The sequence below is a fragment of the Dunckerocampus dactyliophorus genome, chromosome 14 (genome assembly GCF_027744805.1).
Source record: "Dunckerocampus dactyliophorus isolate RoL2022-P2 chromosome 14, RoL_Ddac_1.1, whole genome shotgun sequence".
In the NCBI taxonomy this organism is placed as follows: Eukaryota; Metazoa; Chordata; class Actinopteri; order Syngnathiformes; family Syngnathidae; genus Dunckerocampus; species Dunckerocampus dactyliophorus.
Genome location: NC_072832.1, coordinates 16,566,431 through 16,590,649, shown reverse-complemented (window position 1 = coordinate 16,590,649; position 24,219 = coordinate 16,566,431). Strand labels below are relative to the sequence as shown.

General features: G+C 40.0%; 1 protein-coding gene across 1 annotated transcript in view; it reads right to left on the bottom strand.

The window, feature by feature from the left end:
• Positions 1–1,338: 1,338 nt before the first annotated feature.
• Positions 1,339–24,219, bottom strand: part of si:dkey-192p21.6 (uncharacterized protein LOC565246 homolog) — a 39,103-nt gene continuing 16,222 nt past the window's right edge. Inside the window, exons 8-18 of the mRNA XM_054798129.1 lie at positions 20,496–20,572; positions 17,795–17,825; positions 17,542–17,702; positions 14,860–14,972; positions 12,134–12,255; positions 11,522–11,645; positions 11,348–11,434; positions 8,343–8,420; positions 5,444–5,514; positions 1,635–1,747; positions 1,339–1,520 (exon numbers count right to left, since the gene is read on the bottom strand). Coding sequence (XP_054654104.1) covers positions 1,339–1,520; positions 1,635–1,747; positions 5,444–5,514; positions 8,343–8,420; positions 11,348–11,434; positions 11,522–11,645; positions 12,134–12,255; positions 14,860–14,972; positions 17,542–17,702; positions 17,795–17,825; positions 20,496–20,572 — 1,159 coding nt within the window. The remainder of the gene's footprint in view (positions 1,521–1,634; positions 1,748–5,443; positions 5,515–8,342; positions 8,421–11,347; positions 11,435–11,521; positions 11,646–12,133; positions 12,256–14,859; positions 14,973–17,541; positions 17,703–17,794; positions 17,826–20,495; positions 20,573–24,219) is intronic.

The window sequence follows — 24,219 nt, the reverse complement described above, 5'->3', positions numbered from 1 at the left end:
TCTGCAATATTTCAACATGCATTCGACATTTCAGTGCAGCTTCAGCATTTACCTGCAATTTCTACTGAAACGGCTTCATCTAGTTTTTCAAATGTACTGTATGTAATAAGTGTGTGAGGCATATTGAAGAAATATGGGGCTGATTTTGCTGAATCTAGTCTAATGATTATACTGTAAGAGTCACTCTTACTGCAAATGTCGATTGGAAATGGGAAGAGACTGTCAACGTCAAGACGCAGGAGGGTTTGGAGCAAGAGTAGGAGCGAGCCGTATGTCAAAAATATGCATTTTTATGGACGTACCACTGATTTTGGCAATTCATAACCCCCTGTGAACAGCATACATTTTCTGTCCGTGTCATGGTCAGGTGCCCCAATACTTCTGTCCATGACATATAATACATGTAAGGTGTTGACATTCTCTGATGTATTGGATTTAATTTCCTTGATTCTCCAACAGGATGAGTGCGAGAGGCGTCTGTCCCATTAATGTGAGTTGCGCGTCTTGACCCCTGTTAAAGTACTGCCATTCACACAGCAGATGGCACACACACAAACACACACAATGAAAAAGAGGAGTGGTCATGGCAACAGACTTGTATGGTTGTGACCTGGTGTGTTGTGGAATCACTTGGTCTAATTTGTTAAGTACCACCTCACTATATTTGATTTAATCACTGTAATTAATTCACACAGCAAATGGCATACATTTCCTGCACTTCACTGCGGCTCTTATGTTAAATAATGTTTCACCATTTAGCTCTTTTCAGGACAAGAATAAGCTTATTTAGTCTTACTTTAGTATAGTTATAAATATAAGTAAGTCATTAATTATATGTTTTAGTTTTAGTAGGAGTTAATTTGAATTTAATTTTAGTTTAAGTCTAGTATTATGGCGCTGTAAGACAGTAGATAAAAAAAAGGCAAAAATATAGATAAATATCAAGGAAGTCAATTATAATTTGCTGCTATTACTGTGACCCTGAACAGGATAGAGAAAATAATACATTATTTTAATAGTTTTATTAGTATTAAATGTGAATGTAACATGTTTGTTTAAGGACCTCCAACAAAAATAATTTTGTGGGGCTAAACAAGTCATTCGTTAATGTCAATAAGTACCCTTAAAGTGTTAACTTCTGACAAAAAGAATTGTTTGGCTCCTTTTATTTACCAAATGCATCTGATTAATATGAGACAATATTTCACAGTGTGAACTATCAGTGTATTTATGAAAATAGATACCTATAAGAGAAAAGTGATGCAGCACTGAACTGGCAAAGATGCTATAAAATATGACTGCGTGGAGAATGGAGGGAGGGATAGGTGCTCCTATTTTTCAAATTTTGAGAAAAAAATTCTTCCTGTATAGTAGGTAGGCGACAATCACCCACAATGCAGTTCCCCATAAGCTTTGGAAGAGCCACTCCCAGTGGCTTGCCTGGAAGCGCATCTCCCAGCTGAACGGGAAGTAGAAGCCCAGGAGAGAGTGTCCGACGTACACGAAGATGGAGTTCATCCCTGAGGACGACAGGAGTGGAGGTAGAAATTCATGAAGAGCCTTGCACGATGTATAGAAAATATTTCTGTTTTTATTTCTGTACACCAGGAGCCTTTCAGGGCCATGGTCGGTACCTGGATATATGAATGGCTGGCCTCCCCACCAGCCCTTGATGTCACAGATAAAGTACATGCCTCCCAGCAGCAGGAAGGAGAAACAGCCCATACAGGTCACGTAGGACAACGACCTGGTAAAAGAGACCGCCACAAACATTTTGCTATAACATTACTCATTAGGATCGAGGGTGGAGCCTATCCCAGCTGACTTTGGAGAGGCGGGGTGCACCCTGGCCTGGTTGGCGGCCAATCACAGGGCACACATAGACAAACAGCCATTCACATGCGCATTCACAGCCATGGACACTTTAGAGCAGGGGTGTCCAAAGTGCAGCCCGGGGGTTATTTACAGCCTGCGGCACATTCTAAAAATACAATTAAACAACAAAACAAACAAACAAAAAAAACAACAGCAAAAATTAAAAAAGAGCAATCTTACGAGAATAAAGCCAAAATATTAGGAGATTAAAGTCATAATATTAAGAGAAAAAAATAGCATAAAGTTGATATATTGAAATATTGAAGACTAAAATATGTAAGTTTTTCAAAAGAAAAAAAAAACCCAAAACAAGCAACAAACCAAAAAAGAATAAAAAGAATAAAGTTGCAATTTTAGGAAAATGAGGTTGGTTGAAAGTTATGTATGTATGTTCAATGTTAAATCAAAAAGTGCACAAATAAGTTAACATATTATGAGAAAAAACATAATATTTCAAGAAAAATGTAAAATGTTTGTTAAAAATAACAGGAAAAATTAGCAAAAAAAATGTAATGTAAGGACAACACAAAGCTGAGATGCAGGCTTTTTTTATTCTTAATATCAAAAACGCTATCCGCATATCTATCTCCAATTAGCCCAACACTGTATGGTTGAGGAGGACACTGGAGTACCGAGATAAAACACACATGGTTTTCAATTGGGAGATGTTCCAATGGAGTTGAGAGCACATATCTCCAGACTGTGAGGCTGACATGCAAGGCCCATAAAAGCATACTTGAAGAACTTGATCTAAACCAGTGGTTCTCACTTAATTGAAATACTGTTGATAAGTGATGATATCTATTTATTTATCTCTACTATACAGACTTGACTCAAAACTAATACCATCTAAATGCAACAAAATGAAGAGCAGTGAAGCATACGAGCGTATTCAAGAGTCAAATTGCATGCTGACTACAACAAATTCATACACGTTGGCAGGTCTGCACTAATACTGAAAGTCCTCCCTGCATCTCACGCCCCCACTGACTGTTCAACCCAGGGTGGGCCCGCCCCACTATTTGAGAAGCACTGATCTAAACCCTGTGAAACACCTTTGGGATGAACTACACCAGAGATGGTGAGCCAGCAGGCCCTCTCTCAGGTCCTGACAAATGCACAAAGTCTTCCAGAAGAGTGGATGCTGTTCTAGCTGCAAAGCACAGACCAATCCTATATTTCCCAATTTTCACTTCTTGTCGTTGTAGGCCAGTCGTCCTAATACTTTTGTCCATATCGTGTATAAAGCATCTGCAGTGGATCCTTGGCGTGTGCCCCGTGGCCATGTGCCAGCCAGCCGTGTCCCGCCTGTTCCTAAGTGCAAGAATGTTTGATGCAATATCATCTAATGCAAAGTGGCTGCCTCCCAGAGCCTTCTAGATGGCTTTTTTTCCCCCCTTTTTTATCTCAGCTGAAGTGGGGCCAAAAAGGACTCTTGGCTGGGAGTTAATTACTGCTCGACATCCAGGCAGGGACTCGTACTCAAGAGCTCAATAACCTGTGCATGATGAACTGCCTATAAAAGCCCAGGAAGGTAATGGCGAGGGATGAGCGCCGTTTTAGTGAAGGGGGTGGGGTCCTGTGGAACATCACGGAGAATTTGCTTACACATCACAGATGAAATGGCATTCTTCCTGCAGCAGCATTAAAAGATGCCCATCATATTCAACGGAATGTGAAAGTGGAGCAAACTCAGTCATACAGTAGTCAGCATCTGAGCAAGTACAGTGCATATACAGTACAAGGTGAGTACACCCGTGCTAAAACACAAAGTTGTACTGAAGAAAATCTACACATTTTTTCTCCATAATAATGTGACCTCATCAATGCTGATCAATACATTCCAATCAACACTGAGTAATGCAATAATAAAAGATAAATGTCCTGCCGCAGGGGTATGCTGGATCCTATCCCAGATGACTTCAGGCAAGAGGCGGGGTACACCCTGCACTGGTCGGCAGTCAATCGCATGGCCTATGGACAATTTAGAGTCTCCAATTAACCTAACATGCATGTTTTTGGAATGTGGGAGGAAACCGGAGTACCCGGAGAAAACCCACGCACGCACGGGGAGAACATGCAAACTCCACACAGATGTCCAACGGCGATTCCAACCCAGATCTCCTGACTGTGTGGCCAACATGCTAACCACTAGGCCTCGGACAATGGCCGCATACTGAAAGATGAAAGGATGCAAGGGCCACTTTGATATTTTGTAAAGCAACATGTAGATATTCTAAGACGCTATATATATTTCAAGAAAAAAAGCTGCATGTCAGCTTGATGATATAGTAGGTGTAAAAGCGTATTATTGGTATGAACGTCGGTTTTTGCTCTTTTTTTTCCCCCCATTTATGATTTTTTTTCCAAATATTTCAACTTTCTTCTTAAATAATCTTAAAATAATCTTAAATAACTTTCTTCTCGTAATATTATGACTATCTCCATAATATTTGGACCTTATTTCCATAACATTGTAAAGCGTTAACTTTAGTTAGTTTTATTTGTTTGTTTTTCATAATATTAAGACTTTTAAAAACGACTTTTTTCTCCTTTTTTTTTTTTCCATTTCTACCGTTGTTGTTTTTTCCCCAAAGTATTTTAACTTTCTTCTTGTACATTTTTTTTCTCGCAAACATCACTTTATTTAACACTTAATATTTTGACTTTATTCTCATAACACTAGAACTTTTTCGGCAACCAAATTTTCTAGAAGTTACATTATTTGTTGTTTTGTTTGTTTTTCATAATATTATGAGTAAAAAAAATTACTTTTTAAAATATTTGAACATTATGCTACTAAAATGACATTCTTTTTTCCTATCATAATATTACAATGTTATTCACGTAAAATTATGACCTTTTTCTCGTGAGATTACACATTTTTCTCCTCACATTTTGACTTTATTCTTGTAAAATTACTGCTGATTTTTCCATTTTTGTTGTTTGTTTGTTTTGTTTTTTTTTAGTTTTCTTGTTAAATCATATTTTTAGCATGTGCTGTGGGCCAATAAAAAAACAGCCAATGGGCTGCCCTTTGGACATCCCTGGCCTAGGGCTTGATGAGTTGGTTAGTTTAGCCAGGCTGTCAGCATAAACAGGCTCTACTGGAGTTATGTTAGTCACAGCATAAACAGGCTCTACTGGAGTTATGTTAGTCACAGCTTTACAAACATATAACAAGATGCTTTGTCTTTGTGTGTTTCCATAAAGTCACATAACAGTTTGGAAAAAGTCTGCACTGTGGATAGGTTGATGCTTTTCCCAGATCCTTCTTCCATTCCATCACTGTGAAACTGTAGGCTGCTTCTGCCAAGGCTGCTGGTGGAGGTAGAAAGGATAAAGGATCCCTATTTTGTAGCTCGTAAGGAAGAGTGATCATGTTAGGTGGATGGACATAACCACTCTTCCTCACACTTCTGACAACCTGGGTGAATATTTACAGTTGCGTTTGTCATTAGAGGTAACTAAACGCGTGTTTTAGTAGCTGTGATTTGTGCCAGCCGGAAAACCCATCCTTTTTTTTGTGAGGAAAGTAGCTGGATTTAGAGGGTCAGGAAGCACTTACCAAAGGTTTTTATTGACAGGTATAAATCCTTCGTCTCGCGTGCACTTAGAAAGGATGGCTGCCGAGATTCCCTAAGGGGGGAAATGAAACAGATTTCAAATCGATGAAGGGGGATAAAGCGAGTAGTATTGGGCCACTAAAACGTGAGGCAACACAATCAAGCAAGCTCCGGCAGATTAGAGGATCAGGATCCATCAGGTCACATGGATAGAACCACAAACACACCGATTTGATCACCACGCAAGGGATGTTTCTTCAAAGAGAAATGGACAGGACCAGATAAACCATTCAGGGCCCAGTTGACCTCATAACCTTTGTATAGAGTATATAGAATCAGATGCGCCTGGCATCAATAAAAGTCCAAGCCTGTGTAATCTGTTCACATTTAGATATGATTTAGATATGTGGAGAAACATTTCGCACAAAGCCAGGGCAGAGATCAGAATCAGTGCTCGTTGTTTGGATATCCATCATCCGTGTATAGATGACAGAATCGATGGTGTGGAAATAGCCGTGGCGGGGCTGAATTCAGCCTCCAGGCTCTCCGGGCTCTCCAGGCTGCAGGATGTGGGATGAGGCTGGTATGTGGGCCAATCGCTCAATTTCAATCTCTCACTTCTGAAGCCTGATCATTTGGCTTTAATTAACAGGGCTTGTTGTTTTTTTTAGGGAGGAAGACGCTCTGCTGTCCCTAAATAATGATCTTTCATAAAAATCAGCAGCAAAGCGGTTTGGATTTTGTGGTTTTGTAGAAAAGTTGTTGTGGTTTGCTTCCTGCAAGACCTAATAATGTGTAAAACATCTTTGTTCCCTGCCTCCACACCATTGTCAGGTCATTAAAACTAAGTTTACTAATTCACTTTGTGTTTTTTTACAAATGGTTTTGTCAAATCTCTTGTTAACATCTTTGAGTGCTAACTTAGATCATCTACCTTATTTCATTTTGTCCCCTGAATCTATTTATCACCACGGCTATCTGCTAACATCATTATGTGGGGTAGCATCCGCATTATTAACTGTTCAACCATGATGTGAAGGGAATCAGAAATGTCTAATGTTTATTAATCTAGTCATGTGTTACTTCATCACTTCTTGTCTCTGGGAGAAATTAAATGGATGTAATTTATTTCACTTCCCTCCAGCCTAACAATCTACAGTAATAGGATTCACCAAAGGGAGACAAAATGTGTGAATTTGTCAATTTAAGACTTGAGGTTAATGATGTGAAATTTGGATGACAGATCTTTCATTGGTTGTCATACATAACAAATACAAAACCTGTACACGTGCGGTACAATATCCTGTTATTCTGTGTATTTTACAAAAGAATCGTACTCTAATTCCCGTAAAATGTTTGTAAGATGCAAAAAGCAAAACAGAAATACCCCTAAACTTGTGAATAAAACATAGATGATTGACACATGACTAAAAAGAATATAGTTTTCACCAATTATTTAATCCAGTGGTGTCCAAAGTGCAGCCCGGGGGCCATTTGTGAGCTGCTCACAGCTCACAAATAGGAGAGCCTACTTGGGGGTAATTCACTTATCACGGCCGGCTCAGGAACCAATTAATCGCGATAAACGAGGGACCAACGACAGACAGCTGTCAGTGGCACTGTATTTAACGACTGTCGTTTTGCACCACACATGAATGAAACCAGTCTTGATTGGGGCGTGTCTCTACCTTACAGAATAAATGCTTGGATTTTGCACTGTCCCCTCAAACTGGAGCTGTCCTATCTAGTCTTCCAGAATGAACTGATGAACAAGACAGGCCAGCTGTGATGGATTCACTACTCGGATAATACAATGTCCTAGATGAATGACAATATTCACAGGCAGCTGTATCAAAAACGCTGCATTTACGGGGACAATAATGCTCAGTTTTGACTGACCCTTGTCAGAGATGAACTCATATATCAGTTGAAATGTACACAGTACAAACTTCGTGTTAGATTTGTAACAGCGGTTAGATTTCTGGTGTTGGATCTTATCAGACTGCGCATAAAGTTTTGAGCTCTACTACTGTTTTTGTGTGTTTTCCCTGAGCCACATGGCCAGCCTCTTCCTTTAATCCGGCGCAGTTTCATTTCAAAGGCAGTGAAGCCGGCAGCCTGTCCAGCTCCATCATCACTTCAGGTCACATGACTGCCAGTTGAGGATGTTTCCCCTTTGCAGCAGGCAGGCCCTTTCATTTTTTATTTATTTATTTATTTATTTTTTTTAAGAACTTACATGTAATTGAAATAATAATAGGCAAACACACACTGGTATGTTGGCTTCCTACATGGATGACTGTCAATCTTGTTACAGCGGACTAACAACCTCCTGTCACATGTTTTGAGATGCAAAAGAGGTCATCTCATATAACCCTCGCTTCTCCCTGTGGGACGCATTCCCCCTCTCTGAGAAATAGAGGCCAGCTTGGCTCTTTTTGTTCTTTTTTGTGTTTGGAGACCACCCAGAATAGCGTGACGCTCCAAAACAAATGTGACCTCCAAGCTACGATGTGATTTCAACTTTTTTTAATGCTTTTAATCGCGCCCTACCAGTTTATCAACGCTGCCATTTGCTGTTTGGTCTGCAAATATTTGCACAGACTTGGCATGCAGGTGTGCAAAGCAACCTTGTTCTCCAGCAAACGGGAGCACAATGTAACTCAGCCAATATAGATTCTAAAACTATGTAATATAATATCGATAAGTAAGGTAATGAACATCCTAGAACCACCCAAACCACACATGTCCTCACTAAGCCCTGCTTCAACAGTGATGAACATCCAAGTGGCTGGGAAAAAACATTGCAGCATTTACCTGCAAGATAAAATATTCTCACCTAAGTACGTCATACAGACAAAGTGGTTTGTTGTCTACAATGTGTCAGATGAGGTGACCTACCAATATGATGGCCCACACTAGGAATCTGCACAGGATGTGGACGCTCTTCCCCTTGTAGAAAACGATGATTTTCCCTGCCTGTTGGGAGATAAGAGCAGATATCGTTAAAAACACATTTAAAAATGAGAAAAACACCAACAGCGAGAATGCTCATTTATTTGGCCTTGGGTAACCAAATAGGCCTGGGAGGTGTCCCTGATGTAGTGCTCACATTTCTCCCATCCCGTGGAGCCAGATGTGGAGTGTAAGTCATCTGCAGCCTGCCTTTAATTTGGTGATGATGAATACATTTCAGCCAGGAACATTAGCATGCGCCGACACAGAGAAAGCCAGCGAACACCTGGCGTGTCATCTAACACTCACTGACTGATGTGCTCAGCCTCAACAGCCCAGCGGGAAATGAGAAATGTGGGATTCTGAATGGTAAATTCTCACACCAACAATCTAAAGCACCAGACTCTGTCAGAAACTTTCCTCCTCAAGATTCAAAGGTCTTCCTGACAGCATTTTGCCAGGATTTGCTTTGGATTTATTTTAAATCAAACATAGACACATTATTTGTACAGTCAAACCTTGACTTTTGCATGCCCCAGTATGATTTTCTTTTCGGGAAATTTTACCACGGTTTGCCTCTAGTCTGTTTGCAATGTAGAGTATTGTTCCGTGAAATGGAGTGCCCAAACAAAACATCCTACACGGCGATGATTCACTGTATGTGCATTTTTTTATTGAGTGCCACTGCTAAGTAATCCACCATGGGGCCAAACGAAGTTGCGGGTGGCAGCAATTTGATAAGGAAGGTGAGAAACGCTGAACTTGATCTTGCTAGGATCAACAATGAGTTCCATGCAGTCATCAATTATAATTATTTTGCATTGTTTTCTGCAATGTAAAACCATAATTATTCTCTATCAAATTTATTTTTGTAAATATTTTGGCTGTCTGTAACAGAGTAATTGGGTGTACATGATTTCCTATGAGAAAAATTTCCTTGGTTTTCGTACGTTTAACAAACAAATGGATGATGAAAACCGAGGTTCCACTGTAATTATTTATCAATATAGGAAACGATGAATCCAGTTCAAACCGCATCTGTTCTGGGATGTTCTGGGCACCTGTTCCACCTATAAAGCCTTCTGAAAAAAACACCAAAAACCGCCAACAATGCTCCATTTTCATAATGTGACCCCCATATTAACCAAGCTACAAGACATTGTTATTGTTATTTATATTGTTATTAACATTGTTACGCCGAAGAACTACATTACTGGCGTAGTGACATGGCGCCACACCACACCGGCTAGCTACTAGCTAGCTAGCGACTGGTGGATGATGGGCAAAATTACAAAAAAAAGAGCTAATTTCCTTTAAATCTTCATTTCCTACAGGACAGGTGTGTACAAATTGCCATTTACCATTGTAGAAAAAAAGAAAAAAAAATAATAATGATACAAATCTCTGTCTTTTATATAGAAATAATATTTTCTGAGCCTTTTTAGAAAATAAAAAAATATATAAAAATACCAAAGTGGCCACTGCATTCTGCATTTTCATTATGTGGCCCTCTATGGAAAAACTTTGGACACCCCTGCCATAAGATATAACAAATATGATATAAATATGATATAATATAGTTAATAATAATACTAATAATATAGTATTAATATAGTTGGACATTCTTACCTGTTATACTGGTGGAAAGGTACCTTAGTTAACCACTGTTCATATCCAAATGTAAAAACATAAAACCCTTATTCATGACGTAAATGATGAAGGACAAAGGGGTAATGTTTAGGTAATTCGTGTCCCAGATGCACCTCATACATCTCACTAGTTAACAACTTGTAGCACAAGTGTAAAAATAAGTTGACTGTAAAATGTACATGCATTAAAACACTTAACTGTTGTAGCAATTGAACAAAAGTGAATCTGCTTGTTGAGGCTAAATCAGCTTGCGCAGAGGTGTCCAATCGTTTATTGGTCCACGGCACATTGTAGAAATATCATTCAACACTAAAAAAAAATGCAAAAATGAGAAAAAATACAGCAGAAGGCACAAAGCAACAAAAAAAGCTGAAATGTAAAATAATTTATAACACAAAGCTTTGACTTTAAATACTTGTCAGTGTTTTTTTTTTAGCTTTTTTAATAAAATAAAAAAATCTATATGAAAATGTCAATCTGGTTCGTTGCATTCCTTTCATTTTTCTGTATGCGGCCCTCTGTGGAAAAAGTTTGGACACCCCTGATCTTGAGAATAAAGGCTTCATCATGCTAAGCGTCACCGTGTCAGCTCGCTCCTCTACCGCCAACTCTCTGAAAGACCTTGACGTTCACCTCCAAAAAGAAATTTAACCTGGCATCAAAGGCAAGGTGAACCACGGGTCGGCTTTTTTTAGTACATGATGTCCTGTATGTAGCCCTTCCTGTTTTTTCCTCCTGCAAAAGCGGCATTTTTAAATTGAACGCCTTCCCCTCAACAATAAAAGCGACTGATGTTCCACATGCGTTAGTTGGGCTCCAACAAATGTCGCTTCAGTCGCCATTGTTCACTATACTATACAGGAAGCTAAATAGCTAGTCAAGAGTTGTGATTTCTCACTCTCAGGAAAACACTGCCCCTAGTGTTTTGGCAGAAAACTGCATGCACTGAGCCCCCGCCAAAGAGTTACAATAGGATCAAGACGCTGTCACAAGAGCCAGTGCACACTGTAGCATAATGAAGCCTTAAGTGTAAAAAAACAAAACACAAAACACCACAAAATGTCAAAAAAAGGCAACAATCATTTCATGCGATGAAATCTCGCATGACTTCAGCATCTGACAACGTTTTCCGACATTTTTTGCAACTTTTTTCAGTGTTTCTCAGTTATTAACGTAATTAAATGGGCTTAAATCATTGATATTGAACTCTTAGGTACAATCAGTTAACAGGAGTGGAAAATTATGTCAGACTTATTAAATGTGGGAGGTAAAAAAAAAATAGTGCAAATAACGTGGCTTACCTGCATTCCCATAAATCCCATCACAATGGAGTTGATTGTACCGAGAATCCCCTCTGGGTCGAATGGTTGTGTGGTGCGATACATTTCCTGCAGAAGGTAAAAATTGCTGTTTTCCATCTGCCCAATGTAAAGGTACAACTTCTCTGATATTATTAAATTAGACTAAAGACTTACTTTGCATGTGGGGTACCTGTACATGTTGTCACCAAACATCCACCTGTCGATGTATCCCGCCGCCCCTCCAGTGCAGTTTGGGTAAAGACCATTATCTCCAATTCCACCAGCTCCTAAATACCCTCTGATAACAACACAGGCATTAACATTAAGAAAACAGGAAATGAGTAAATGGATGAAACCTAGTAAATATGCAAGCTTTTTTTTTTCAACATAGCTGAAAGTAACAATTAATCAGGTTAACACCCGTACACACACTAGCAGACACAGGTGTGTAATTTTGTGTGTTAGGAGAGACACACAAAAAGCAGCATTTAGCAGAGGACTCAGAGCGAGGAAGATGGATCCTCTGCCTCCGCTCCTCTTACTGCACATGACAGATCCAGATAGTCTAATTACGCCCTCTCCAGCATCCAGTGCAGGCCCATAAATCACTGAAGATCATAACACCGGCAACACAAGGTGCACACTAACTGCTGCTGTACACCATTATCCAAAGTTGGGGCTCACACCATTAAGGAGAGCTGTATGCATTTTACACCCTCCGCATACGAGAAGAGTGAATTATTTAGTGGATTCACATGAGAGCAGGCTTGGACCTCCAGTACATACGTGGGACAGTTGGGTACAGGCAGGAGGAAGGTGACGCACAGCCACAAAGTCTCCAAGAGAATGATGATGAGCCACTGGGGCCAGTACAGCGTCACATCCAGAATAGGGGACCACCATTGACCCTGTGGCACAAACCCTTTGAATGCAATTTGAATGGCTGACAACAGGAATATTCATTTTGGTGTTTTGACTTGCTTGGTCAATATAAACATGAATGCTAAGAACCATATTCAGTGTTTCCCATATTTGTGGTGGCCTGACACAAAATAATTTGGATCGCTACAAATAGATTTGGCGCTAATTGTTCCCACTGGCTCACAAACACATTATAATGGGACTGTGAATGTGGTTTGTCATTCCAACTCCGTACTGTAGATGGCATTGTAACTTTGCTTCTTAAAACACCTCACACGCACTTAGTCGGAAGACGTGGAAGGACGGATCCGTGCTGCAAACTTACAGAGTATTCAGAACCCTCCTGATTCCATCTTTCAAAAGAGCGACTAGCCACAAATCTAGCGCCTTTTTCTGGTCTTATTGGGCAATTTTGGAAACTAACATGAAAGCATGTGGCACCTCGGCTAGCATACACCCTGGTTAGCGTGTTTTTTGGTTAACTTCGTAGGTTTACACCAACTTTTAACCTCGGTTTGCATACATTTTCCAGTTAACGTAGAATATGACACAGGTCTTGTCGTGTTATTAATACACCGCGTGGGTCCAGCTGTGTTCTTGATGTATTTTTATCACAAAACGTCTTTGTTAGCAGCCTATTAGCTTGCTACAACATGGAAAAAGGAACCAGAAGTCAGATCTGTTGCTCATGATGATGTCATCAGCGGTTCACGCCACTAGTCTTATGAATGTTAACACAAAACACGTTTTTAATAGTTTTAAAATTACAGTTTTACATGCATAAAAATGTCTAAATGCATATACAGTGGTGTGAAAAAGTCTTTTTCCCTCTTCCTGATTTTTTTTTTGGAGAGAAAAAATCCAAATCAACATGGCCGTGTGTGAAAAACTGCCCCCTCGTTACAGCATAATTTAACTGAGATTAATTGAGATTATCAGTCTGGAAAAGGTTATAAAACTATTTCTAAAGTTATGGGACTCCAGTAAACCACAGTGAGAGCCATTATCCACAAATGACGAAAACATGGAACAGTGGTGAAGCTTCCCAGGAGTGGTCGTCCAACCAAAATTACCCCAAGAGCACAGCGACGACTCATCCAAGAGGTCACAAAAGACCCCACAACAACATCCAAAGAACTGCAGGCCTCACTTGCCTCAGTTAAGCTCAGTGTTCATGATTCCACCATAAGAAAGATACTGGGCAAAAGCGGTCTTCATGGCAGAGTTCCAAGAAAAAAACACTGCTGAACAAAAAACATTAAGGCTCATCTCAATTTTGCCAGAAAACATCTTGATGATCCCCAAGACCTTAGGGAAAATACTCTGTGGTGAGACAAAAGTTGACCTTTTTGGAATGTGTGTGTCCCATTACATCTGGCGTAAAAGTAAAGCCGCATTTCAGAAAAAGCACATCATACCAACAGTAAAATATGGTGGTGGTAGTGTGATGGTCTGGGGCTGTTTTGCTGATTCAGAACCTGGAAAACTTGCTGTGTTAAATGGAACCATGAAATGGAACCACAATGTCAGGCCACCTCAAGCTGAAACAAACTTGGGTTCTGCAGCAGGACAATGATCCAAAACACACCAGCAAGTCCACCTCTGAATGGCTGAAGAAAAACAAAATGAAGACTTTGGAGTGGCCTAGTCAAAGTCCTGATCTGAATCCTATTGAGATGCTGTGGCGTCACCTTAAAAAGGCGGTTCGTGCATGAAAACCCTCCAATGTGGCTGAAATACAACAACCCTGCAAAGATGAGTGGGTCAAAATTCCTCCACAGCGCTGTAAGAGACTCATTGCAAGTTATCGCAAACGCTTGATTGCAGTTGTTGCTATTAAGGATGGCCCAACCAGTTATTAGGTTTAGGGGGCAATCACTTTTTCACACAGGGCCATGTAGGTTTGGATTCCCCCCCCAATAATAGAAAGTTTCATTTAAAAACTGCATTTTGTGTTCAGTTGTGTTGTCATTGAATAATATTTAAATTTGTTTGATGATCTGAAACATTTAAGTGTGACAAACATGCACAAAAATAAGAACTCAGGAAGGCGGCAAACACTTTTTCACACCACTGTAAATGATTAATGAAAGGTATAACATTTAAGGTTGCTTTTACCTTTACTGATGATGTGATTGTTGCCAAAGACACGATGTGGCAGCAAGATCAACACGTACACCACCTTTGTGTTTGCATTGAGTTATTTGCCACTTTCTTTGGCTCTATTTTAGGTTATTTTGCAGCCATATTAAAAAAAAGGGCAGAGATTTGAGGTGAGAAATACTATTGTGGTGTCTGTGTTCTCAATGAGCAGCTGGTGCTGCTATGGCCCCCTCATCTAAAAGCACTCACAAGCAGCTCCATCTTGCTCGTGACATAATAAAACACAAGAAGAAGCTCCATACAAATGACATGCACATGTCATGAGCAATTATTCAAATTAGACTTTGCCCCAACTGTAGCTTTTACAGGCTATGTGAAAGGGAATAGCAACTTCCCTACCAAGGCTTAAACCAACCATAACAGTACAGAAATGGACAAAGTTTATTTTGGTGATAAAAGTCAGTAAAGAATCCAATAGAGTGGCTTACTGCTTTTTCTTCATTCTCTTTGTGTCCACATAAAGTCTGCAGCAGAGCCAGGACAAAGTAGGTGAAGGCCAGACGCTGTAGCACACCAGGGATCCTGAGCCAGGACCATGACACTGCAGCACATGAAAGAAGTCTTTGAGTGATGCGTTCATGAGCACAGACATACAATAACTCACTGGAGTGAAGGTGTTCCTGCTGATCTGAGCATATTATAAATCAGAAAACTGATAATATTGGTAATGGGATCCGTCCAACCCATCCCACCAGTACAAATGCTACATTCCCAAGAAGACTGATGTACAGAACGAATCGGTCAGCATGCCGGATACGGACGTTGTGGGGAGTGGATCAAAGGTTCCCAGTTATCTCCTGGTCTGGACAAATTGAGGATAAGATTGACTCTTGGCTGAGTGATTGATGGTAATCTACACATTAGTTAATTGAAAAGCTCTTTGCCGCAAAATGTGCCGTAAAAACAATGAAATCCCAATCATTGATCAGGTCAAATCCGATAGGAGGAGGAAATCTCGGAAGGAGGAAGCTTACTGTTGTCACATTTGTTAATGTGAAGGTTGCACCCCGAGATGATTTACTCCTTTTGCTCTCCAGTAACACTTCCAACTCAGAGTAAAAACAAAACAATTAAACAGTGCTTTACAGTGTGCCAAGCAACAAGTTGTGTGCTTTTTTTTTATAGTAAATTACAAACAGCTGTACAATGGAGAAAAAAAGAAAAAAGCACATCACAAACTTCACCGGTATGTCGCCTACCATTGTTGGGGTCATTTCAAAAATATATAAAATACCTTGTATGGTAATCCCTCGCCGCTTTGCTCTTCGAAATGCGTTGCTTCACTCAATCACGGTTCTCAAAAATATGTTCATGAATAAATCCGAATATTAAATACGACCCATTATTAGTCAAAAATATGCAAATTTAAGCAAATGTTACATATGTTTCACCTAAATTAATTGCATTCCCAGCATAGAAATGGGTAAATGAACTAAAATACAAATATAAAGCATTCAGAAGACGCATTCAAAGACGTTGTGAAGATATGTAGTATTCCACACTGGTCACTAAGTGTCAGTAATGTCACTGTAATGTTCAGCGAGACACACAAGCACCAGACTTGATCGCCGGTACAGGTTTTTATTACAATTATCTCACAACAGGCACAGTAAAACCTAACACGAGCTACTGTTGCAGCCGTAACCCACGCCAAGCTAAAACTCAACTCTGAACTGCCAACATCTCTTCCTGTCCGCCCCCCACTCAGCTCCCCTATCACCGGAACACATTTACAGCAACACACACAGGCATAAATATTTATTTTTTTAAGCAGTAACCTTGTTTATGTTTTAAATGGCTTATTTTCTGTTATTATGTCTACTATATTGGGTGAAACGAGTGTAAAGGTGACTATATGGATGTTATTTCATGTCTAGAGGGCTCTAATAATGTTAAAATCCGCATTTAGAAGGCCATAGAGAGGTTTTTTTATGCTCTAACCAGGAAAATATTTTATTAATAAATAATGAATCCTACTTTGCGGAAATTCACTTATCACGGTCGGGTCTAAATGAAGGATTACTATTATGTGACCAAAAGCTATTAGTATTATTACACTTGATTTCAAATTTAATGAAAACATGTTCACACTTTGTCAATGCAAAAATATCTTAAACGCCTGCCCTGACCACACATCAGTTCACCTGCCTGCCCTGACCACACATCAATGGAGTAGCCATCAAACAACTGTAGACCAGCTGATTAATAACAGCAACAACATAAGTATGATTAATAACATATCATTTAACTAATATTGAAAACATGATTAAAAAAGGTTCATTATATTCAATATTTTTGCAAAAATGGATCTTGAAAAAGAGGGGTTGTCTTATATCCGGGCCGATGCGGTAATCAAAATGTTGAGCGTTGTAAAGTTGATAGGAGGCGAATCAGAGATGATGTCAAAGGTTATCCTCTGCCTTGTCTGACATTGAAGCCTATTGAGATAATGCAACTGCATTCTCTTATTAGATCAAACCTCCACAATGTAGCTGACGGCGTCCTTGGAGGCCGAGGTCGAAGCTGCAGTTTATGGTAAAAGTGGTATTGTTGTGAGAAGCCAGAGGAGCAGCTGCATGGGGCTGAGGGCTGTAATTCTATCTGTTTGGAATCGGCCATTACCGCGCCGCTTGTTTTTGCTCAATCTTCCCCTGTTAAACGTCCCTTGGTGCTGGATTGGGAATCCACACACACACACACACAATAACAATATTTTTGTTAACCCGGTTACACAGACATGCACCCAGGAAAAAAAGTCCATTAGCATCTGGCTAATGTGTGAAAGGCGCCCTGTGCATCCCCAGGTGGAAGATGAAATGAGGAGTCAGCCTCCTTTTCTCTGCACCTTTTAGCACAAATCTCTGAATAATTAGTCATGCTTTCAGTGTACTGTATCCAAATAAGACAATACTTTTTTACAGATAAGACTTTTGCAGCTCCTCAGTCCACCACATTGTGTGAGAAACGAACAGGTACATTATTTATGTGGCGAGTGGACCCGCTATTATGCTTTAATGATGTTCCCAGCACAGAACTGAAGTAAATAACAAACCCGTCCGCAAACAGGATGTTCTTGTTCCATTAGCAGCGCACGCTAATTTTGCACCTACGTGGTCCATCTCGCGGGGAGTAGTTGAGGAAGCAGAAGCCGAGCATCAGCAGGACCACAGTTCTCCACGTGATCTTGTGCAGCAGCTGCAGGCGGCCCACGCCTCTCCTCTGCATGGATCTGAACGCCAACACCACTGAAGTCCCGATGATGAAGACAAACCTTGAAGAAACACCATGTGATGTGAAGAAGGTTGGCTTTTTAGCTATTCTGTTTAAAATGAATGTGGTAACTAACAAATACAGTACACCTACCATGGCATGACCAGATCTGCCACCGTCAGACCTGCAGGAAATGTATTGACTGTATTATTCTCTATCAAGTGAATGAAGAACATGTTCTCCCCAATAGAGCAGCCTCCGTTATCAATATGATTAATAATCAGGTATAGTTCTGTGACAGCAGAGGCCCTTCAGCACAGAAAAGATTCATCAGATTGCCTCTAAAATCAATATAGAGTTATAGATCTGGCAAAAATGCTATTATGGACTTTAAGTGAGCACAACTCCAGGCAAAAAAAGGAATTTAAAGTAAAAAAAACTTTTTAAAAATGAATTTCATGTTTGCTTCCTATGCATTCATTTTCTACCTTCCCACATGGTTTCATCCATCCTCCAATGCTACTCCTCCTCCTTCCTTTTTGTTAATAACAATGAGCACTGATGGAATCCATCTGTGATGTGATGGGGTAATCAATTACGTGGATGTGTATTTGGTATGAAATCACATTCATCATAATTACTAAGAAGAGGTCAGAAAAGGGGAACTTATCATGTTAGGGTCTGCTTTTTTTTTTTTTTTTTAAAGAAAATACAAGAATAGAATTTAAAAAATAAGACAGATATAGAAATAAAACAAGAAAAAATACAATAGAACAAATCACAAGATGGTTATTGTGACCAAAAGCTATTAATATTACCACAATAGAGTTCAAATTTGATGAAAACATTTGTAGGTGAAAAAATATCTTAATCGCCCGTCATTTGTCATGTTTTACATGTTTTTCTCTGTTCTGACATTATTTACTGTTTCCTGTATTATACTCGTGTTCTGGCGCATTCCTGTTTCCACCTCCCATGGTGAGTTTGTTAGCCCACGCAGTCTGTGTGTCCGAGCCTACTTTGTTTTGGTACTTGGCCTTTTTTGTGTGCGATTTTGCTCGGTGTGAGCTGATCTTTTGAGTTTATTTAAAGACTCTATTGAGCCTACCTGCCATCATGCCGCTGCATCTTGAGGTAACGCCACATACAATCTTAGCAAAACGTGACACAATTTGCCTTCCACCATGTTTCATTATCGGAAAAGAAATGATGTAGCGCCACAGCACACATCATCTGACCGTTCCTTCTTCTCATGTTTGTTCTGCAGTTGGATTACAACTTTGGACTGCACATCAGATGCTGAACACGGTACTATAGAATGATAAACACGGTACATGTGCTAATTGCACTAACCATTGGTAATGTGCGGATCGACACTGAAATATCGATACTTCCGATAGCAGCTGTTCATGCTCTAAAATCGATTTTCAAATCAAAACATCGATACTTTGACTTCTGAGGCAATGTTTGTTGAAACAACGACTGATCATAATCGTAGCCGTGTGTGAATTGTGAATACAGTTTTTATTCTTATAGTAGTTCTTAATAACTGATCATTTTTTGTAATGGTTTTATTATGTTACTTTTTTTGTATTGTTAAAAATACCATTTTTCACATGTTTAATATGATTGTGTCCTGTTTTTTTCTGTATGTTTGTATATCGGCTTGGCTATATTGTAAATCACCCCGCTACCCCCCAGAAAATAAATAAATAACTTAAATAAATTATTGAATTATTAATTTATTGTATGCTAGCTGTAAACTGTACGCCAACCGAGGCAAAATGTTGGCAAAAATGTTCAATGTTAACCGAAAAACACGCTAACCGGGGAATGCCGAGGTTCCATTGTACATGCCCACACATGTAAACCTAAAAAAGAGAAAGAAAAATGAAAGGTACATTCAATAGTGTTGAATTTGAATCAAGCCACAACGGACATATGGTCATACAACATATATAATGCGTATACCAGGGGTGTCACGAGACACTCGAGGTACACGAGATTGAGCCTACGAGAACGAGACGAGACGAGATGAGATTTTAACATTACTTTTAACAGAAGTACAATGACAAAATATAAAAAATATATGACAATATATTGCAATCTACTATGCTACCTTGCATTGCACCTCTTGAGGCTACTCACCCGGCCTCCACCCACCGAGACAAAGAGACTGTATGACTGACAATAGGGCTCATTTCGTTCATGCTGTTGTTTTATGGAACAAATTCACCAAGGTGCTGAAACCAATGCACGTAGTGAACCCCCCTTCCTGTCTGCTTGGAGGTGAGAGACGAGGGAAACAGACACACATGCACATGGCAATATATTGAGGCCCGCAAAATTATTCGGTTTATTTTCATTTATTGCGTGATTAAGTAATTTATTTATGATCGAGAAGGTTTTGTCTGAACGAGAAATCTTGTCACGCTTTAATCTCGGGAGATCTTGTGAGATGAGATCTTGACACCCTTAGTAAACTGTATACTATATTGTACATACAGGTGCAGCTCAATAAATTAGAATATCTTTGCAAGTTCATTTATTGCAGAAGTTCAATACAAAAAGTTTTTTTCAGGAATGTTATTTCTTTATTTCTTAATCATTTTCATGATTGTAGCTTTTGGCTAATAAAAAAAAAAGTGTTTCATAAATATTGTAAACTACTGGTTCATGCTCTAATCAAAAAATGAACTGCAAAAACTTCATTGGTCTGTCAGTCTGAATTCGCATACTGAACGGAAATAACTTTTGCGCCATATTGTAATTTATTGAGATGATGACTGATTATTTAAGTCGCTTTTGTTCGTGCATTTTTCTTTGCTCGACAAAACACTCAATGTGACTTCACCGTTCCATGGTGCATGCTGAAAAAACCAGTATCCTCCTCCACCGTAGTTGACAAACACCATCACCGTGAGGGCAAACCTACAAAGACAGCATGAGTGAGCAATGGAGAAACATGCTGACTAATTTGTCATAAAAGCTCGATTTTCATGCACATGAAAGGAAAAAAAAACAAACACCCACATCTGCAAAGGCTAAATGGAGGCAACGTTTCACCTTTAATCCAAAAGGCTTTGTCAGTTTTGAAATTTTTAGTCTGTGGTTGGTGTGTCCCAATAGCCTTGGTGTTGTTGCTGGACGAGGCTGGTGAACAACCATCCTGCACAAGAATAGGTTGTTCGCCTGCCTCTGGTGGCAAAACAGCTCATTAGTGGCCTTTCTTCCAATTACCCGCGATAAATGAGGGATTACTGTATTTAAATATATTTAACTTTTAGCTATATATAGGATCTGTTGGGTTATAAAATGTAAAATATAAGTGGTGCCCGCATCATTTGATATTTTCAATATGCGAGCCTCGGTGGAAAAAGTTCGGACACCCATGATCTACACAGACACAATAGCCACATCTTTCTAATTTAACTTGTACTTTTTCAATTATGCCGCATTCTGCATGCAGGATAATGCAACCCGAGCATTATGAATCACTCAGGAAATGAACACTTGTCCTCTGGATCTCCTCGAGCAGGAGTGCTGACTATAGGCTTTGCGTCTAATATATGATACACTTTATGCTTTGCACTGGCCAAGGCTGCTGAAACACTGCCCACGTGATGGAGCTCTTCACTGAATCGCGCACACTGGCGGGAAAAAGGTGTTGCGTGCGAGAAATTTGAGACGTCTCGCATTACACGACATAAATGAGTCAAGTGTGGTGGCATTCTGCCGCTGGCTGTGGGGCAGACTGCATCCGCTCACCATCTCATTTGTGTGTTATTCAATAACAAAGAGAGGGTCTTTAAATGTCATAATGACATCAGTAAAAGTTCCCGTCTGATAAGATGCCTCCAGCCTCCATTTGATTAAGGGGCGCGCCAAGCCATTACTGCTCTTTTAGCTCCCAACCTGCAGATACAAGATTTTAATCAACCACTATCTTCTCCAAAGGGCCATCAAAGTGGAGTATATGCACGTGACCGTGTTCTCAATCTGATGCTCACATATATCACTGAAGTTTTGATGAGCGTATCCATTAGTCGCCATAGCGACAAAGACAAAGGTTAAACAAGTGACCAGACAGTCCCGGTAAAAGAAATCACTGAGATATGAGCATTAATTGGTCATCTCTTTAATGAAGTACTTTAAGCACCATCCTAACCACTATCCATGTAAACACTGTTTTTTCACTTTGTTGCATTTTTTGACAAATAAATTCAACAATCAAATTATTTTCAGGGTGATGCAGGTTATTTTATGACTTCTTATTAGGTTCAGCTGTAAATATGCCTCCCCCTGAATATTTATTACGCCAGTAATTGATTGATTGGTGGGAGCCAAATGGTATCAATGATTTATAGCAAACAGATTACTTCTAGACAGAGCTTGCCTGCAGTAGTGAGTGGTTATGACTCACTTACAGACCTCTTTGATTTGAATTATTGGGCATGCATTTGCATTACAGTCTCACCTTCATACATTTCTCTGCTGATTGTTGCACTATGTCACAAACGAGTACAGGCTTCAACTGAACAGAAATCGAGTGACGCATGTCTAAATCAGCAACCATACACTATTGACCACTATGAGACAACCCTGAATATTGACAATACTTTTTTTCAACACCTCTTTATATCATCCATCCATCTTCTACCGCTTATCCGAGATCGGGTCACGGGGGCAGCAGCCTAAGCAGGGAGGCCCAGACTTCCCTCTCCCCGGCCACTTCGTCCAGCTCCTCCCGGCGGATCCTGAGGCATTCCCTGGCCAGTTGGGAGACATAGTCTCTCCAACGTGTTCTGGGTCTTCCCCGAGGCCTTCTGCCGGTCGGACTTGCCCTGAACACCGCCCCAGGGAGGCGTCCGGGAGGCATCTTGACCAGATGCCCAAGCCACCTCATCTGGCTCCTCTCAATGCGGAGGAGTAGCGGTTCTACTCCGAGTCTCTCCTGGATGACAGTGCTTCTCAACTTATCTCTAAAGGAGAGTCCTGCCACCCTATGGAGAAAACTCATTTCGGCCGCTTGTACCCGCGATCTTGTCCTTTCGGTCACTATCCAAAGCTCATGACCATAGGTGAGGGTAGGAACGTAGATCGGCCAGTAATTGAGAGCTTTGCCTTTCGGCTCAGCTCTCTCGCAACCACAACGGACCGACGTAGAGTGCGCATCACTGCAGACGCCGCACCAATTCGCCTGTCGATCTCGCGCTCCATCCTTCCCTCACTCTTGAACAAGACCCCGAGGTACCTAAAATCCTTCACTTGGGGCAGGATTTCATTCCCAACCCGGAGATGGCACTCCACCCTTTTCCGGGTGAGAACCATGCTGGTGCTGATTCTCATCCCAGGCGCTTCACACTCGGCTGCAAACTCCAGTGAAAGTTGAAGTTCACGGCTCGGTGAAGCCAGCAGGACCACATCATCTGCATGTTTTCATAATTGTATTTCCTAGCTTCTTGATGGTTGTTTGATGATTGTGCTGCATGGATCACCAAAGCACAGGGGTGTCTAAACGTATGCCATCGAGGGCCACATACTGAAAAATGAAAGGATGCAAGGGCCACTTTGATATTTTGGAAACCAACACATGCAAATATGCTAAGTGAAAACTGCATCCCATCTTTTTAATTTGGGCTGTTGTTTCTTTTTTTTAATTTTCCAAATATTTCAAGTTTCTTCTTAAATAGTCTGTAAATTTTAGGGATGTCCGATATTGGCTTTTTTGCCAATAACCGATATGCCAATATTGTCCAACTCTCAATTTCCAATTCCGATATCAGCCCATATCGATACCGATATGTGTAACATCACATATTTTTTAGTTCTAAAGTAACAATCCTCTTAAATGAGTACAGTTGCTTTGTTGGCTACCCATCTCTGAGTAGATAATTAATGTATTACATATTATATATAACAATATGTTTGTGTTTCTTGTGCCTTGATTTATGTTATTTTTGGAAAGATTTGATTTATTTTTAGGTAAAGGGGTAATGTTTAAAATACATGAATTTGCAAATTATTACACTCGATCCCCAACTTACGAACACCCGACTAGTGAACATTCGCGGATACGAACACAAGCCGACTGGTCTATGTTTTATTTTATTTTGCCTTGTAGTCACTCAATCAGTATTTATACTGCTACTGTACATGCTTGACCAGTAGAGGGCACTGTGACACTGCTTAATTCTACACCACCCATAGAACACTACCTCTTTTAGAAGAGTCTAATGACGATGATTTGTCTTTTTTTTCAATAACTCCTCCTCCAACTCCTCCACAACAACGTATGCTTGACCACTCCTCTTCAACATTCATAACATTTATCATTACGTATTATTATATCATTTTTATTATTGTTTTTTTTTCATTAATTATCCTCGTTTAATATTACTACTGCATCCAAACTCATATTTACATACATACGCATATACTGTATATGTATACACATACATGTAGTACCTATATCATTGGTAATATTACCTTTTCCCCTACTTAAGAACGATTCGACATAAGAACGGTCGTCTGGAACCAATTGTGTTCGTAAGTTGGGGACCTAGTGTATTTTGATT